The sequence below is a fragment of the Acinonyx jubatus genome, chromosome X, assembly GCF_027475565.1.
Source record: "Acinonyx jubatus isolate Ajub_Pintada_27869175 chromosome X, VMU_Ajub_asm_v1.0, whole genome shotgun sequence".
Lineage (NCBI taxonomy): Eukaryota > Metazoa > Chordata > Mammalia > Carnivora > Felidae > Acinonyx > Acinonyx jubatus.
This window is the reverse complement of record NC_069389.1, coordinates 92,318,002-92,336,643: the sequence shown is the minus strand read 5'-3', so window position 1 is coordinate 92,336,643 and position 18,642 is coordinate 92,318,002. Positions and strand designations below refer to the sequence as shown.

Genomic DNA, 18,642 nt, shown 5'->3' with positions numbered 1-18,642 from the left:
CTGCTTACCTGTTACACTTCCAGTAACATCGTGATCAACTAGCCAGTGCCATAGGTCTGTGCCAGTCAGACCATTTTGCTGCTTTGACTCTGCCATCCATGTATGGCAACTATACCCACCTTGTCTTGGGTGGTTCAGTACTGCCGCTTGCCCCCTGCAACCCCAGAACCTGCATATGACCTTTGCACTTAGGTTTCCCAGTTTAACAATGCAATTCCCACTGTAAATTCTGGCCCAATGAGAAGAATGAACAGAGTTCTTCAAGACTTCCAAGGCTGCCCTTACAGGTCTATTTCTTACTGTATTGGGAAAAGGTGTGCCTTCTGGACCCTCCCAGGGTGGGCGAGTAGGTCTAAAATGGCAAATCCACTTTGGGGGGCCTGGGTGGCTCAGTGAGTTAAGCGTCCAACTCTTGATTTCAGCTCAGGTCATGATCTCGCAGTTCGTGAGTTTGAGCCTCATGTCGGGCTCTGCACTGACCGCATGGAGTCTGCTTGGGATTCTCTCTCTCTCTGTCTCTGACCCTCCCCTGCTCTCACTCACTCTCTCTCTCTTTCTCTCTCTCTCTCTCTCAAAATAAATAAACTTTAAAAATAAAATGACAGGGGTGCCTGCGTGGCTCAGTTGGTTAAGTGTCCTACTTCAGCTCAGGTCATGATTTCATGCTCATGAGTTCGAGCCCCGCGTCGGGCTCTGTGCTGATAGCTCGGAGCCTGGAGCCTGCTTCAGATTCTGTGTCTCCCTCTCTCTCTGCCCTCCCCCTGCCCAAGCTCTCTCTAAAATGAGTAAATGTCCATTAAAAGTTGTTTTTAATAAAATAAAATAACAAATCTATTTCAAAATTCCAATTTCCCTAAGCCTTGGAATCCTTTCCTCTACATTAAACCAAGGCAACTTCAGCATTTCTAATGCACTCACTTTCGTCTACCTTTTGGCCCATGTTTCAACCAACCAACCAAGCAAACGGTTAGAGCCTCTTCTAACTAACTCCCCGAGCTGCAACATCAAATCCAGAATCTGATTAGTGAGCAAATATCAATACATTTGACCTGATCCAACTTCATGCTTCTTCCACCACTATCCCACACCTTTCGTACCTATTCGCACACATTTTCCCCAGGTTTCTGTCTGTGTAAGTGAGAAAACTCAAGTAGTACTTTTGGAGTGCAGTGTACCTCCTCATGGGTCAAACTTTGTGCCTCCCCTTTCGGGGCCTGCTGGAACTTGAATCTAACATAGACCTAAAGGCAAAGATGAGTGATGGTGTGGGTCCTAAGTAGTCGCATGGCAACTACTTAAGGGGAGACCATACCATTTCCTCAGGCAACTCAGGATTAATCCCCTCAAATGGGAGTAGAAAGGCTGCTACCACTGAGGGTGGAGAGGCCTCTTCCACTGGCAAGGAGTACGTCAGAATTTGGGGGCTCAGGGCGCCTGGGTGGCTCGGTCGGTTAAGCGTCTGACTTCGGCTCAGGTCATGATCTCACGGTTGGTGAGTTGTTCAGAACCTGATGCGGGGCTCGAACTCACGAACCGTGAGATCATGACCTGAGCCGAAGTCAGATGCTTAACCGACGGAGCCACCCAGGCGCCCCTAGGCTCTTGTTCTTTCTTAATGCCCTCGCTTTAACCACAGACACCAGGTGAGGCTGGGAGTTCAACTTGCATTGTAATTCAGCCAGTTGCAGAAAGAGATTCTGCATCCGATTTTCCACGATCTCAACCCTGAGACTGCAGGAGGTAATAATTCCCTTCAAGGAATGCACACAAGCTGGCAAATGATTGACTGCAGCACTTGAACTCGGAAATTCAAATCCCTGAGCTCATCCGTTTCTTTCCCCACTTGGTCCAGCAACGTTAGGAGCAACCAGTCAATCTCTTTACTGCTAGAAATAGAGTCATTTAAAACTAATCCGATTGGAGAGCCAATTCCAGAAACCCCAGGACCAATCCAGAAAACTCATCCTTAACATTTTGCTCCTCTAGAACCACTCTCAGTACCAAAATCTCTATTAGTCTGCTGGGCCTTCCATAATGAAATATTATACACTTGGTGGCTTTAACGACAGACATTTATTTCCTCTTTGTTCTGGAGGCTGTAAGGCCAAGGTTAGGGTACCGGTATGGTTGAGTTCTTTCTTTTTTTTTTTTTTAAGTTTATTTTGAGAGAGAGTGTGTGCGCAAGTGGGGACAGGGCAGAGAGAGAGAGGCAGAGAGTGAGAATCCCAAGAAAGCTCCACACCACCGGCGAGGAGCCTGATGCGGGCCTTGAACCCATAAACCGCACGATCATGACCTGAGCTGAAGTCAGACGTGTAACCAACTGAGCCACTGATGCACCCCTAATTCTGATGAGAGCTCTCTTCCTGGCTTGTAGACAGCTGTCTTTCCACTGTGTATTCACATAACTTTTTCATCCTTATGACTTCATTTAACCTTAATTGTTTTCTAAAAGCTCCATCTCCAAATACAATCACATTTCATTTCAACGTGTGAATTTGAGGAGACACAAATCAGTACATACAAGAGATGTTAACATACCCAGTGAGACCATTTCATATCATTACCCACAGATATTTCAAGTTGTTCAGACCTCAAGAAACACTGCTGATTTTTTTGTTATGAGAATGATCGCCTCACTGGTAACGAATGTAGAGTAAGCAGGGATCCATTATTCAAAGAGAAGGCTAGAACTGGAAATTTGGGAATTCGGCAATGGCCTGGTGGTTCCAACTTTTCAGGCAAACGGATCTATATCAACTGCATCCCATACATATTGGCACATTGAGCTTGGGGATTTGGGGGAAGAAGCAATTGGCCAAAAGGCCTTTTGAAAAAAAGGAAATTAAGTACGAGACTCTTTTTTCTAAGTTCAAAGTTATGCACTGAGATGTCACTTACTAGTGTCATCAATCAAGAAGCAACATCAGCCTTACTACCTGTTCCCTCTCCAAGTAAAACCTTGGTTTGTGAGCCTAATTCATTCCAGAAACATGATTGTAATTCAAAGCACTTGTATATCAAAGAGAATTTCAAGAACCATTAGCTCAGTTGTGATCATGTGATGTTCAGCGTCCCGTCCCACTCACATTGTAAGACCTCGCTCGTTCATCAAGTTAAAATTTATTAGAAACGTTTGTTCACCTTGCAGGACACTCTCAGAACAAGTTACTCGCAATCCAAGGTTTGTTTTCACTGAGAAGGAATTTGAACTGTGATCCAGTTGCCCAGAAAGGCTTCATCTAAGAAAGGAGAAGACTGGAACCCGGGACTGGTTCCATGTCCCTTCTACTAGATTTCTGCTGATCCTTCCTCCGTGATGCCAAAACTAATAAAGATGTATTCGAGACCTTGTCTACCTTGTCTACTGTGGCATGCACTGGGTATAGGTGGGCGTACCACTGGGAAAACGGGCTTCCTTTTACTTTTACACTCTCTCAGATGGCTTGTGCATAGATCACTTAGAAACTCCTTGAAGTGGATGGAAATCTGCACCAGACTACCTCACCATCTGTTCTCATGTGGAATGTGAGAACAATTCAGTAGCAACAACGGCAGAAATTGGACCAGCGGTCTCGTCAGAGTTTCCAGTATTCTCCCCCACGAAGCAATAGTAACCAGGTGTAGTCTCTTGGATTGCTTAAAGCTCTGAGGAGTTGGGACTTATCATAAGGAAAAGAGGATCTAACAAGAGGAGAAAGGATACTTTCTAGTAAAGCATATGGGGACTTGGGATCAGAGTGTTTTAAATATTAAAGTATCACATGGGGGGTGGGAGGGAGGGGAGGGTGGGTGATGGGCATCGAGGGGGGCACCTTTTGGGATGAGCACTGGGTGTTGTATAGAAACCAATTTGACAATAAATTTGATATTAAAAAAAGACTAAAGTGAATTTTATTTTACATAAAGTTCCACTTACTTTATAAAAATCCACCCATTAGTGAACATGTATTTTCTATATGCAAGTCCTTGAAAAAAATGTAAAGTTTTATAATTAATAAAATATATTCCAATAAAAAAGAAAGAAAGAAAGAAAGAAAGAAAGAAAGAAAAGAAAGTATCACAGGGTGGTGAAGCCTATATCCAATAGATAATAGATGAAAAAAGAAAGAAATATGGATGAGGATAAAGAGATTAAAAAATTATATACATATATATAGTATATATAGAGATATTTACATGTCTATATCTATATCTCTATCTATAATCTTACCCCATGCTACTAACAGTGATTATCTCCATAGCTAATTTTTATCTATATAGTTAAAATGTTCAACAATGGAAAAATATTAATCACTCATAAGAAACACATAATTAGAAGAAACATATTAGTAAGAAACACAAAATTATTTCTAATTTTAAAAAGCATTTTCTTGGGGCACCTGGGTGGCTACGTCAGTTAAACATCCGACTTCGGCTCAGGTCAGGATCTCATAGCTTGTGGGTTCAAGCCCCGTGTTGGGCTCTGTGCTGACAGCTCAGAGCCTGGAGCCTGCTTCAGATTCTGGGTCTCCTTCTCTCTGCCCCTCCCCTGCTTGCACTCTGTCTCTCTCTCAAAAATTAAAATAATAAAAAAATTTAAAAAAATTTTTTTAAAGAATTCTCTCATCCCAGAAGAATGCTCTTTCTGAGGATGTTAACTCTTTATAGGTATGTTTATGCAAGAGAACCTGAATGTCCAGAAGGCTAGTCAACTCAGGTATATGCCTGGTCTTTGTCCGGGCAAGTGATTAGTTTTAGTGACAGCATACGAATTTCTGTTATTTTATGTGAGTAATTATTGCTGATATAGTTTATCTAGGAATTAACAAATAATTAAGTGCCACATTTCCTTCATTATCTCAGCCTTTTCTGACTTCAGTTAACACATGTGGTTAATTCAGCTTGTCAAGTTTGGATTTTTCCCTTGTTGATGTGTGAGGCCACCAAACAGTTTCCTGCTCTCAGGTCCCCGGGGCGGGAGGGGGAAGAAGACAAATCAAAATAGAATGTCTCTCATTTAGATACACACCTCAAACGATCAGGAAAAAAAGGGATTTTTTTCCAAGACATTTGATTTGAGAGATCTAATTTGGCAATATAAAATGCTGAAATAATTAATACTGCCCTTTCAATGATAAAAATGCATATTCCTTCTAGAAATTTTCCTGGTAACCCCATATAATCACATTTCACCGAGCTAAAGTTGTTTTGCTGCTCAAAACAAACTTTTGCGGTGTCTGTCTTGTTTTGTGTATGGGGTAGAGGGGACAGCAAGGGTAGTGGTTACTTCAGGGTAATTCTGTACAGCATGGAGCCCAAGAAAAGGGCAGTGGGGAAAAAAGGAGAAAGCCTCATTCATCTGCCTGCTCTCCTTTTCTCCATAGGCGCATATATGCACCTTGTATTGCTATGGTCAGAGATGTGCAAGCAATGAGGTATGGAGGGAAGGTTCAAGGACGGTGCAAGACCATCTCTGGAGTATCAGCTCGGTAGCTTAGGATGCATATTTAAACTACTAAATACTGCTGTCGGGATGGCTCAGATCATCTGTCAGGGCCAAATTTAAAGATTTGTGCCTCAGTGTCCTCATTTGGGGTTTGGGGGAGGTTTGTGTGTATGTGTTTAAAGTTTATTTATTCACCTTGAGGGGGGTGGGGGTGTGGCAGAGAGAGAGAATCCCAAGCAGGCACCGCACTGTCGACACAGAGCCCGACGAGGGGCCCGAACCCACGAACCTTGAGATCATGACCCGAGCCAAAGACGGATGCTCAACCGACGGAGCCACCCAGATGCCCCTGTGCGTGTGTGCGTATTTTTTTTTGGGAGGGAGAGAGAAAACAAATATGGGAGCAGGAGAGGGGTCGAGGGAGAGGCACAGGCAGAATCCCAAGCAGGTTCCATGCTCAGCCCAGAACCCAATGCGGAGCTTGATCCGACGACCATGAGATCACGACCTGAGATGAAATCAAGAGTCGGATGCTTAACCACCTCAGCCACCCAGGCACCCCTCAGTGTCCTTGTTTGCAAAATGAGAATAAGTAAGTCATTGTGGAAATAAAATGGGATAATTCATATAAAATGCGTGTAATAGTATACCGCATATAATATTCACCTAATAGTAGCTATTGTTGATATAATTACGTGGCTGTTGGACATTGCATGGGTGATGTGAATCAAGGAGGGGCCGTAGAAAAAGGAAGGAGATTAGGTAATGCCTGGAAATACGGCCAAAATGAGAAGAATAGCTTCATTCGCTGAGAAGCTTACCTGAAATTTACATTTTTAAAAGGAAAAGAGGATATTTATACCTTTGTACATTGCTGCAGTCAGAGATCGCATGTTCATGCACCACCTTTTCAGCTGACATTTGTTCTTAGTCTCAGGAAAGAGCACTGTAGTCCAAGCCTCAGAGAACTACTTACAGCTCAGTACTGGCCTCCTATGGCAGTGGAAGCCAGAATTGAAATCCCAAGAACAAGAGAAACAATTCTCTTCATTAACGGAGCTCCCGTGGGTGGGGGAGTGTATTGTCATTAGTGTAATAAATGTTATTGTGGTAAAGGAATTGACATGAGCTGCATGATCAAAGCTGAGTGGGTGTTCATCAACTGAATGAGAGATCCTGGGGGTGGGAATGATTGGAGGGGTGTTCAGGACCACAGAGTTGTGTGAACAAAAGCAGAGAGGCAGGAAACAACATTAGGCCTTAAAAAAGCAGGAAGTCCCTTTGTGACGCTTGAACATAGAATGTGAGAGAGAGAGGGCAGAGACAGAAAAAGCCAAGAGAGGCTGGGAAGGACCAGATCCCTTATGGTCTTGACTACAGACAATCTGGACTTTCTTTTCCTCATTAATAAGGAATTATGGTTGAAGAGTCAAGAGAGAGAGAGAGACTTAGAAGAGTGCATGAAGAAGAAGGACTGGTGAGGACTGAAACTATAAAGTATCAGTAGGGATTGCAAGGAGGATACGGGTACACCAGAAGGTTAAGATTCCATACTTGGAAGTAGTCAAAATAAAAAAAGTGGGACACCTGGGTGGCTCAGTTGGTTAAGCGTCTGACTCTTGCTTTTGGCTCAGGTCACCATCTCACAGTTCGTGAGTTCAAGCCCCATGTTGGGCTCCACGCTGACAGCATGGGAGCCTGCCCGGGATTTTTCTCTCCCTCCCTCCCTCTCTCTGCCCCTCCCCCCCCCAAAGAAATAAACTTTAAAAAGTAAATAAATTAAAAAATTAAAAGAAAAAGTAGGTACACATGATCTCCCAATTCAAGATTTTATTTATATGCAATGTTTGACAAAATTATTTAGGATATGAAGTCAGAGTTGGTTACACATTTAGCTATTTGTTTCATTGATAATAATAGAGTACATGAAATTAGGAAATTTCCCAGAAGGTGGGGTGAGAGAATTCTTTAATCTATAGCCTTGGAGCGAGGCAGAAACACTAAGTCCTTGAAACTTTTATTTCTACCTCAGAGGTCAGCATTGGTCTAGGAAGGTCCTAGGTAACCTGGTCTAATATGGGGCTGGTGCAGAATGAAATGTCTAACTTCTAAAATTAGGACTCATGCTCTACGTAAACTCTAGGTACTCCTGACAGGAGTACTAATAGTGTGGAAAAAGAGGCCTATGGACCAGCGATTGATTTAAGAGAGTGCCACAGAATCCTATAAAATCTGGAAGAAACAGAATCCACCCGTACAAGTTAAGTCTGCCCGTGGTCTCTACTTTCAAAGGCACATTACACTGCCCGGACAGGTAGGGGTTTCTATGTGACACCAAAGTTGTCATTGGCTGGACCTCTTTGTCTCCTTGGGTATCAAAACTCCATCCCGGCATAAATGTTTCCTAGCCAGTTAAAGGTTTATTACAAATTAAAGAGTTAAAGAAGCCACGCAGATATTTTGGGAAGCAACCCAGAACGAGAGCATCAATAATAAAAGTCAAGTCAACTTCCTATATATCAAAGCACCAAAAGGTCAAGGATGTAAAAAGTGACCTTTACATTTTACAACACTACACGGTGTTTAGTTATTGTTTTCAAAAAATTATCGGAGAACGTAGAAATCTCCAAACAATAGTGAAAATGGATAGAAAGTTTTTTAAAAAGTGTTTATTCAGAGGTTAGTGCGCACTCAAATATTTGTTAATCTCAAATCTAGATTATTTCTACATTATTATACATTTTGTTTCCTATAACTGTAAAAATAAGATAAATGTAGGAGCACAGGTGATCTAATCTATATTCCTAGCCCTACTCAATATGTAGCTATGTCTTAAATATAAACCTACGCTCAAGTAAAATGTAAAAGGTGATTACTTATAATATTTTTTAAAGTTGAAGGCATTTGCCTAGAGCCTGAATAATTCAGTACCAATCTACTGCAGTATACTTCACTTAGAAATGTAAATAATGCAAGGAGTTAAAAAACTGCCCTTGGTTCAAGAGGGAAGCCTGATGAAAAGTGGACATAAAAAAAACCAATAAAAAAAAAAAAAAAACTTCATCATTCGTCCAGGAGAAATCTGAAACCCCAAATCACCATTCACAATTTGTTATTAATGATAACTTGAGATAAATCCTCAGTTACTGCTAGGTTACGGATCTGTCTTCCCAATGACAGCCTTGTGCCGATAGACTGCAGCTACGTTTGGTTTCCTGTTCTGGAACAGTGAGACCAGATTCCGTCAAGGGCAAAACTTATCATGTCACTCAAGCCATCCAAAAGATAATTCCAGGGAACCTCAAACCAAGTGGCCGTGCTGTCACCCTGCGTTCCACTCGCACGCTTAGGACACAAAGGTCTCCATTTCTCTAAGGGAACTGCTTTTTCGGCACGACACGCTCTCTCGCTTGCCTTGGAGGCAAGTAATTGGAACCCTAAACACCCGGCGGAGCTTCTGCTGGAACCGGTTACCAACAAAACAATACAAAAAGGGATTAATGCAGCTGTTGGTGAATCCCAGGAGGATGGCAAAAGGAAGTACCAGGTCAATGACGGCTATAACTTCACAGCTATTAATGACACCCATCCAGGCCAGAGCGTCCAGGAAGGTCAGAGCATGGAAGGGAAGCCAACAGATGATGAATGCCAGAACGACAGCAGCCGCCATCTTTAGGACTTGGTCACGCGTTATTCTGTTCTTCCCATAGCTGTTGGCTTTCAGTAAGTGTTTTCGGATTCCGAAATAGCACGTTGCTATGAATATCAAAGGGATAATAAAACCGAGGATATTTTTCATTAAGGCAATGCCAGCTGACCATTGGGCATATTTCTCGGGTGGGAAAGCCATAATGCAAGCATTCACTCCTAAATACTCAATGGTTCGGACGTCTCGGAAATAAAATGTTGGCAGCGAGGACACACAGGCCATACACCAGACCAGGGGAACTATGTAAGACGCTTGCCAGGGATTCCTTCTTTGAGACAGAAAGGGATAGATAACAGATTGGTACCTATCGACACTCATGCAGGTGATGAAAAAAATGCTCGCAAACATGTTCAGGGTCAGGAAGGAGCCAAAAACTTTGCACATGACGGGGCCGAAGAGCCAGTCATATCTGTAAGAGTAATAGGTTGCCCAGAGAGGCAGAGTAGCCAAGAGCATTAAGTCAGCCACAGCCAGGTTGAAGATGTAAATGCTGGACACCTTTTTAGGGCCCTTTTGACAACAAAACAGTGTAACCACAATAGTATTGACAAGAAATCCAATCGCAAAAATGATATAGTAGAGGACAGGGATTGCGTCTAAATGCTTATCTGACGGTTTATGCGAGCAGTTGAAGGTAGACTGGTTGCCAACGATGTTCACGAGTCCGAAGTGAAGACTGTTGGTGATGTTTTTGCTGATGGCGGCGAGGGTGAAGTTGCCCTTCATACTGAAAGGTCAGCAGCTCCTAATTCTTATGCCTCCTGTGAAGATAAAAAAAAAAAAAATGGAACTCTCAGAACACATACAGAGTTTAGGACGTCCTTAAATCTTTAGCGTTTTGAAAGTTTCTTGAAAGCAAAAAAGAAGGTGGGCGATTACAGAAAACATTGGGAACCACAACCACACCTTGGGAAATAAGAATGGATTTTGCTTCTTGAAGAAGAACAGAGGATTTCCTCAACAGTACCAAGCAGTTAAGACATTTCAGCATCAGGGACCGAAAATTCTGAACAAAACTCTATTTTGCCCATCCTTTCTATCATATTTTTAAGAGGCTTAAGGGAAATCAATAGAAATATGGGAAGCGAATAAAGAAGGCCTCAAGAAATAAGAAAAGTTAATATTTCAAAAACACTTGAGCACATATCTCAGTCTGTATACTTTCTAGAAACCACACAGCTGCCTGCTATTGCATAGAGAAATGCCTTATTCAAGTAACTAATTATGTACAAATCATTACAGCTATGGAAAATGTAAGTAACATAAGCTATGGAAAAAATAAGTAAGTGTACAAAAGACTGAAAACGAGAATATGCAAAAGGAACATATTGAGATGGGGGGTTGTGGTTGGTTTTTCCTAATGAAAAATAATTCCTTTGCTCCCACTTTTCCATTGTTTTCACAATAATAGTATCATTAAGAGGAAATTATGGAATGTGCCCCTATTTCTAACAGCCCCCATTCACATTTTAATAGAGACTATTCATTTTTCATATAGATATTTCATCTGTTTGAAAAGAAATCCATTTTCTTTTTCAATCAGGAAAAGAACGAGAAAAAAAAAATAGCCAAACCTGATTTAGGGTCAAGTAGAAACACTTTTGATTGCTCAATGAAATAAGAATTGAACATCAATGATGAATCGTGAGATAATTGTATCATTTTTCCTTTGCTACCATTCAGTTTTAACACAACAAAATAATGACAATGCTACATGGCTCTCAAATGTTATAATCAACGCTCTGTGGTACCGGGTTGGTTTATTTTTTTTTTTTTTAGGAGCAACGTTGCTTTAAAACAAAAGAAAATTAGCTGAAGATAAACACAGTAAAGGAAAGACTATTACTTTTGATAGTTCCAAAATACATATAAACTACTCAAAGAAAAACGTAATCACCAAAGAATCTCCTAGTAAACAGCAAAAGTTCTCATTTTTGTCTAAAGCTCATTCTCTCATCATCTGGACCTAACAAAGTAACGTGAAAGAATCTAAAATAAACCCACTTGAAGACTTACTGGTTGTTGGAGTTTAAAATTTAGTTATCATAAATCAGCTTGCCTAGTTCCTAAGTGCACCCCTGTAAGAGAAACAGTAGTTTAATAACTTAAGAGTTTTTGCAAAATACAGTGTTAAAATACAGGAAAAAGGGAAAGTTCATCCACAAAAAAATATTTTCGTTTAATGTATGTTCTACTTTCCAAGTACAGTATATAGAAATTGTGCAGACCTACCTTAAAAATTCAGGCTGAAGAATGCTTTGAATTCTGTGCTTTTTCGTTCCCTTAGACTCGGGGACGTAATAGCACCAGATCTCTGGTTTCCTTCTTATATGTTCGGTCTGTCCACTGGGAGCCTTCAACCTACATAATTCTAGGGCTGACTTATGAACACTTGCCAGCTTTCCAGAGAGGTTTTTTTTTTTTTTTTTTTTTGGCTGCAAAACATTAATCTGAAATTCTCACTGTCTCCAATCATAACAGCTCATTCAAATAAATCTCAAATAAAAAAAAAAATGAAGTTTCCACAAATGTGTTAGAGAATTTTGAAATCAGGGGCTCACTTGAAAAGAAGAATATAATGATTTGCAGAATTTTCTCTTTCTTTCTCCCTGATACTGGCATTCTAGGACGAGTTGAGGAGTGGAGAAGAGGGAAAGCAGTGAAGGTTGTAAAAGATTTTTACCTCTGTTCAGTAAAGAACGGTAACACCTTTACTCGAGCCTAAACTTGAGAACATTTCTCCCTTGCTTTAAGCAATTTTTGTTGGCTGTTTGCTGGAGAGGTGCTGATAGGAGGGATAGCATGTTTTTTCTTTTTGTTGGGAGAGGGGGGTTGACCAGCCTTACAATCAGTCCCACAGCAGCAAGAGTGACAAAAGAAAAAAGATAAGAACAGATGACGATAGTGACAACACCGACAATAAACTCTAAGTGCCAAACACGGCTGAGTGCCCAAAAACTTAATAGAGAAGCGATAGAATGTTCTGGTATGTACATGGCCTCTAAGACACAACGACCAACTCCACAAGCTCAGCTGGGCCACTTACTTTGCTTTTGACCTTGGCCAAGTTACTTTCCTTCTTCCTGTCTCAGTTTTCTCAGCTGAGAAATGGAGATGATGTTAATCACCTACATCACAGAGTTAACGAAAATTAAATGAGCTAGTATTTTTAAAGTGCTTAAAACCACATTTTGCATATGGTGGATGCATTTATAAATATTACCGTCGCCTCCAGTTGACAAATCGGGAAGCTGGGGCTCACAGAGTTTAAGTAACTTTTCTGAGGTCACATAGCTACTAAATGAGGCCATCTGAATTTTAACCGAGGCGATCTAATGACTGAGTCCGTGCTCTTAACCTCCACGTCCCGGGAGGGAGCGCGAGCTGGCCCTTGAAGCTCATTCTTTGTGCTGGCGGAAAGAAACGTGACATTTACAAAAAGTCGCTGCTGACCATTCAAAAGCTGTTTCAGAAACAGTAAAGAAGGGGAAAGGGGCTTGGAGGATTGTTATGTGGGAGAAGATATTTTTCTCAATTTTATTCCCCGTATTGCAGTCACTCCTGTAGCAGACGGGACCAGAAACAAGAGGGCACCGTTGCCTGAAAAACATAGCAGGATTCAAAGGTGTGCACACCACGGTTTGGTGATACTTTTGGGTAGACTGAGTTTGAACACTGAGAAACTGCGCCTGATACACATACACACCACTGTATTCTATGTCACAATATTTGTTTCCTATGCTCTGGGCAGATTCAGGTGGAGGCTCCGTGCACATGATGGAGAAACGATGTCTGGGAAACGAATGAGCAGGCACAAATGGTTATCAGCCGGAGAGGTGAAATAGGAACCGGTTTTACTCTTCGTCTCAGCCTAGCTTCTCCGGCCATTTCAAATGTTTGCTTTTGCTGCATACAGGGGAATTTTCCAAACCAGAGCCTCCTGAGTGGTCACGATGGGTCAGATTCCCACCCTGCTCTATTTGTAGCCCCCCTCTCTACCGGGTGCAAAGGAACAGCCGGGAGGTAAGCTATAAACTTTTGAGAACAGACTGCAGGCTCGCCTCTGGGAGACCTTAGCCTTGAACACCCCCGAGGAGCAGGGGACCTTGTCTAGAGCTTTTGTCCTTCGTTACAGTAAGTTCTGACGTAAATAAGGTTTAAAGCGGCACACATTTCCCAGAAGATTAAAAGAACGTTTACTCTGCCTCTTCATAATTTTAGAAGCAAAAATTTTCACAACTCAAAGAAAAACTCTGTAACTGCAGGAAATTAAGGAAAAAGGTTTTTTGGGTTTTGTTTTGCTTTGCTTTTTGTTTTTGTTTTTTGGTTTTTTTTAAGGAATAGCAATCAGGGTGCCTGGGTGGCTCAGTCGGTTAGGCATCCAACTTCGGCTCTGGTCGTGATCTCACAGTTCGTGAGTTCAAGTCCTGCATCAGGCCCTGTGCTGACAGCTGGGAGCCTGGAGCCTGCTTCAGATTCTGTCTCCTCCTGTCTCTGAACCTCCCCAGCTCGAGCTCTGTCTCTCTCTCTCTCTGTCTCAAAAATGACTAAATATTAAAAAAAAAAAAAATTAAGGAACAACAATAATATTGACACCACTTAAAGCAAGAAATACAGCATATTATTAATTTAGCAAGGAACTCCAAGTCAAGCCAACAGTGTAAATACACTTGGGAGTCAAATACATGTCAGCCATAGGAAGCGGTACACTAAAAAATTCACTCTCCCGGGGAGAGGGGATAATTTTTCTGTTGGAAGATTGACTTTAAAAGCCTCGGGTCATTTGAATAAATTATGCAGCTCTTCAGGGCAAGTGCAGCTTGGCTAGCAGAATTAAACAATGGTAAATCACTTTAATTTTTTTCTAGTGAACACCTATTATTTATCATGAGATTACTTAACAGTAAATTTAAATGACCACGTCGAAAAACAAAAACAAACAAAAAAACCCCCATGTTCTGCAGAGGATTTTCTCCTCTGCTAGAAGGATACAGGGTTCAGAAAAAAAAATCATCTTTGTCCCTCTCACCCCCACTCACACACACAGATGAGGCTTTGAAGGAGAACAGGGATTCTGAAATGCAAAAGTCTGGATATGCATGCCCTGGTTATGAAGGTGAGGATCAGAGGCACAGATCAAGGAATAATTAAATGTATATGGGCCATCTTTTTTGTTTAAATTTTTCCGGGTCCCTATCCAGACCAACGGCATTTTCACTTCTTCCAAGTTCAATAAACACACACACACACACACACACACACACACACACACACACTTAACACCAATCTTTTTCAATTCACTGACATATAGGGAAGCCTTAATTTAATTGCCACTGTATTTTTCCCAACGTGGGTATCCCTGAAAGGAGGATAATTAAGATTACTTATTATTGATACATCTTTTCAGATTCCTTTGTGCATCTCTGTAGTTTCCAATATAACGAGAACAAGAACATCTAGATGAAAGCAAGGGAAAAAGAGCTAACAGATTCATCGTTTTGCAGAAACCAGCCTAAAAATTCAGTAAAATGGCCAACATGAGCGATTATTTGCATCAAACTGACTGTCTGCTTAGGCATCAAATAGAGAGTAACTGAGAGGGATATGAAATCAGTTAACAAGGTGGAATCCATGTGGTGAAATGAGTAGATGTCTGACTCAGTACATTCCTGAGACCTGTTGTTTCCAGCTGAATCTGGTCCCAAGAATATAAGGAGAAGGAAGAGTTCCAAGTTCCTTTGCCCTAAAGGCATCTGCAGGCCTGAGCATCATGTTCAGACTAGGATCTCACAGAAAGCACCCGACTTCTACCAAATAGCATCTCAGTGCTTTGTGACCCAACTGGTGGAAAAATAAAAAAAAATTTTGAAAATTGTCTTTATTTTTGGTTTGCATTCATTTAACTGATCTGATGGGTTTTCCCCGCTACTTATCTGACTCAATTGATTAGGTAGGGTATTGTACGCCACTTCGGCATAGGATTATTTTGAGCTAGAGACAATTGAGAATAGATATAAGAAAAACTCTCTGCCCCCCCCCAATTTGCCTGAAAGCAGGATGTAAGTTGTTAAATGTATCTCTCTTTCCTTTACCAGGAAGGACAGAACTCTTTTTTTCTTTTTTAATGTTTTTATTTATTTTTGAGACAGAGAGAGACAGAGCATGATCTGGGGAGGGGCAGAGAGAGGGGGAGACACAGAATCCGAAGCTGGCTCCAGGCTCCAAGCTGTCAGCACAGAGCCCGACACAGGGCTCAAACTCACGGAGTGTGAGTGAGATCATGACCTGAGCCGAAGTCGGATGCCCAACCGGCTCTTAATGAACAGGAGACAGCTCTAAACTCTTATCAGCCCAGAGATGGGGACCAAGAGGAATCTACATAACAAACCTTACTAAATAATTCCTGTTGTCTGTTAGTTTTCTCCACATATTTACCTTCTTACAGTTTGCCCCTCTAAAAGCCTGAAGCTCTTTTGTTTTGTCACTTCTTTATAATTTTACTGTTCTTTTGTTAAGATGTTATATAAGCCCAAGTTCTGACCACCGCTTTGAGTTACACATCACTGAGTTTTCCCATGTGTATGCATAATATACATGTTAAAAAACTCTGGCTCTATTTAAAATGTCTTTTGTCAGTTAATTTCACACCGCCAGACCCTGAACCTAAGAGGGTTGAGGAATTTTCTCCTCTCTTACAATTAGCTTGACTAAATTATCCAAAATAGGCAATTAATTAAATACACCAAACCAACCAGTTGTCTTAGCAATATTTGAACACCACTGTTAGGTGACGAGGATGTTTGGGGAGAAATGTTGTCAGATTGAATCTCTCATGAGGCAGTGGGTCAATGAATTATTAAGTTTAGGGTTTGGTCCTTAGGCTTGAGGTCCCAAACCTGAACTTTCTCACATAGCCCAGGCTTTCAGCAATGGACTCATGCCAACAAAATTCTCACAAATCTAATATACCATTGTGATTGGTACTATATTATTTTACAATAGGGATATGCTACTTTTCAATGACCATAAAGTCTCTGTTCCTTGTTTACAGCATCCACGGTATCTCCTTCCCAATATGAATAAAGAGAGGAAACCTGGCTTGGTGACTATGCAATCGGACCAGGAAAAATTACTAACTGGAGCATATTTTACTTCAGCTCTGAGAAATTCTATAGCAGAGATAATCATTCTAGAAGCCAGATTGATGAATCCCCCCAACTGTTCTCTCCACTAGTTTTGCCTCCCTGAATCCTAATTTTTAGTTGCCACCAAATTCTATTGATACTGTATTTTACTGATGAAGCGATAGTCAAATCCGTGCTCCAGGCAGCCTGGAAGTTTTTGTTCGGTTAATTCAAACAAGACTCTCAAAATCTCAAAGTTGGAGAATGGGGTTGGGGAAAAGCAATGCCTCATTATGTGTGCCTACAACAAAGAGAGAGGAAAGGGGGCAAATAAACATCTCTCCAAAACTAGCCGTAAGTTCAGAGAAAATAATAAAAACAAATGGTTATTTGGCTTTGTTTGAGGGATTCATCTGTTCAACCTCTTCGTGCGGCCCCTAAAAAAGACAGAAAAATAACACGTTGTACGGCTTTGAATATATTTTGCTTTGGAGGTATAAAACAATTTAAGATGAAAAGATAGAGCAAAATGACAGGAAGTTTGGGGGTGGGATTCTTGGAGGATTATGGGGTCTTTACTCCAAGGAAGTAAAAAACAGGACACTTGTCCCTGGGAATTCTGACACTGCTTGAGATTTTAAGTATTTACCCTACGAATATTTGGATTTGTGGTGTTCGATACAGATTTGTAAGATCTGCAACCAAAAGGAGAAGTTTTACTGTAAATAATTTACAATGTATCCCCAGAGAAAATAGTTCATGTTCAGATATCGAGAAGTTGATACAATTCCATACAATTATGCTGCACATGATTTCACTATGAACACTCCTGTTTCATACTGGTCCTATTTTATATCGGTCACATAATTAAAATTATTCATCTTTTTTTTAAAATTAAGACGTAATTCACATACCATAAAACCTCTCCATTTGAAATGTACCATTCAGGGGCGCCTGGGTGGCTCAGTCGGTTAAGCGTCTGGCTTCGGCTCGGGTCATGATCTCACAGTTCGTGAGTTCGAGCCCGGCTCGGGTCATGATCTCACAGTTCGTGAGTTCGAGCCCCGCGTTGGGCTCTGTGCTAACGGCTCAGAGCCTGAAGCCTGCTTCAGATTCTGTCTCTCCCTGTCTCTCTCTGTCTCTCTGTCTGCCCCTCCCCCGCTTGCACTCTGTCTCTGACTCTCTCTCACGAATAAAATGTACCATTCAATGGTCCTCAGTACATTCCCAAAGTTGTGCAACTATCACTGCTATGTAAGTCCAGAACATTTTCATTACCTCTAAAAGAAACCTAATACCCATCGGCAGTCACTCTTCTTTCCCCCTTCTCCCAGCCTCTCTTCTCCTTTTATTTGAAGCTTAAAAGATGAACTGCAGCCTAGAAATTCCAAAAGACATTGTCTAGAGAAAAAGATAGCAAATCAAAACGTAAATGAATGAACTTTAAGAACAACATTGCATGCTGTTTTCATTGTGCGTTAGTTATTTTTGATGGCATGAATCGGTGGCCCCACAGATTGCAGTAAACCAAACACTCCTTCAGTGAACACTGAGTACTGTTAGTGTAAATCTACTTCCCCCTAACTGTATACATTCTTGTTGGGTTATTTGTCCTGAACTCCCAGTCAGGTTTCTTTGGCATTAATGCAAAAAGTAAATGTCATGTAAATAGCCTCTAGGGTTGATTCTATCTAAACGTCCCCAACCTCTTTGTGAAGAGAAGCCACTTGTTATTTCCCCAGACATGAAGTCCCCAGGGTTTGTTAGGGAGGTGCTAACATCAAAGACTGTGAATACAGTAGGGAGGGGATATCGGGCACCATGCTGGGCACTCAACAAACATTTCATATAAACCTCTCAACGATCCTGAGAGACTGTTGTCATCCTCAGTTTAGAAGTAAGGAGAAGTTAGGAGACTGAAGCACAGAGAGGTTACAGAACTTGCCTAAGTTCAAACCGCCTAGTAAACTATGGAACTAAGGCTCAAACCCCGGCCATTATTTTCACTACATCATTCTGGTAAATATGGGGGACAAGATGAATTCATTTCCCCAGTTCGGGAGGGACTTCTAAGCATCCTGGGAATTCCCGGGTTAGAGTCAATCAGAAAAATACTTAAAATTTAGGAGGAGAGGGGCACCTGGGTGGCTCAGTCGGTTAAGGGTCTGACTCTTGATTTCGATCCAGGTCATGATCTCACAGTTTGTGAGATCAAGCCCCGTGTGGGGTTCTATGCTATGAGGCACGGAGCCTGCTTGGAATTCTCGCTCTCTCTCTCTCTCTCGGCCCCTCCCCTGCTTGTGCATGCATGTGCGTGAGTGCACACGCTCTCTCTTTCAAAATGAATAAATAAACTTTTAAAAAACTCGCAGGATAACTCA

General features: G+C 41.5%; 1 protein-coding gene across 1 annotated transcript; it reads right to left on the bottom strand.

Moving 5' to 3' along the window:
* Positions 1-8,632: 8,632 nt before the first annotated feature.
* Positions 8,633-11,493, bottom strand: AGTR2 (angiotensin II receptor type 2). Its single transcript, XM_053201945.1, has 2 exons — positions 11,154-11,493; positions 8,633-9,898 (listed from the first exon to the last, which is right to left on the bottom strand). Exon 2 carries the CDS (start codon positions 9,861-9,863, stop codon positions 8,775-8,777), a length of 1,089 nt encoding a protein of 362 aa, XP_053057920.1. The 5' UTR covers positions 9,864-9,898; positions 11,154-11,493; the 3' UTR covers positions 8,633-8,774.
* Positions 11,494-18,642: the final 7,149 nt, after the last annotated feature.

Bases quoted from the DNA above. Each gene is read 5' to 3' on its own strand.
- AGTR2 (XM_053201945.1), bottom strand. From the start codon at position 9,863: ATGAAGGGCAACTTCACCCTCGCCGCCATCAGCAAAAACATCACCAAC.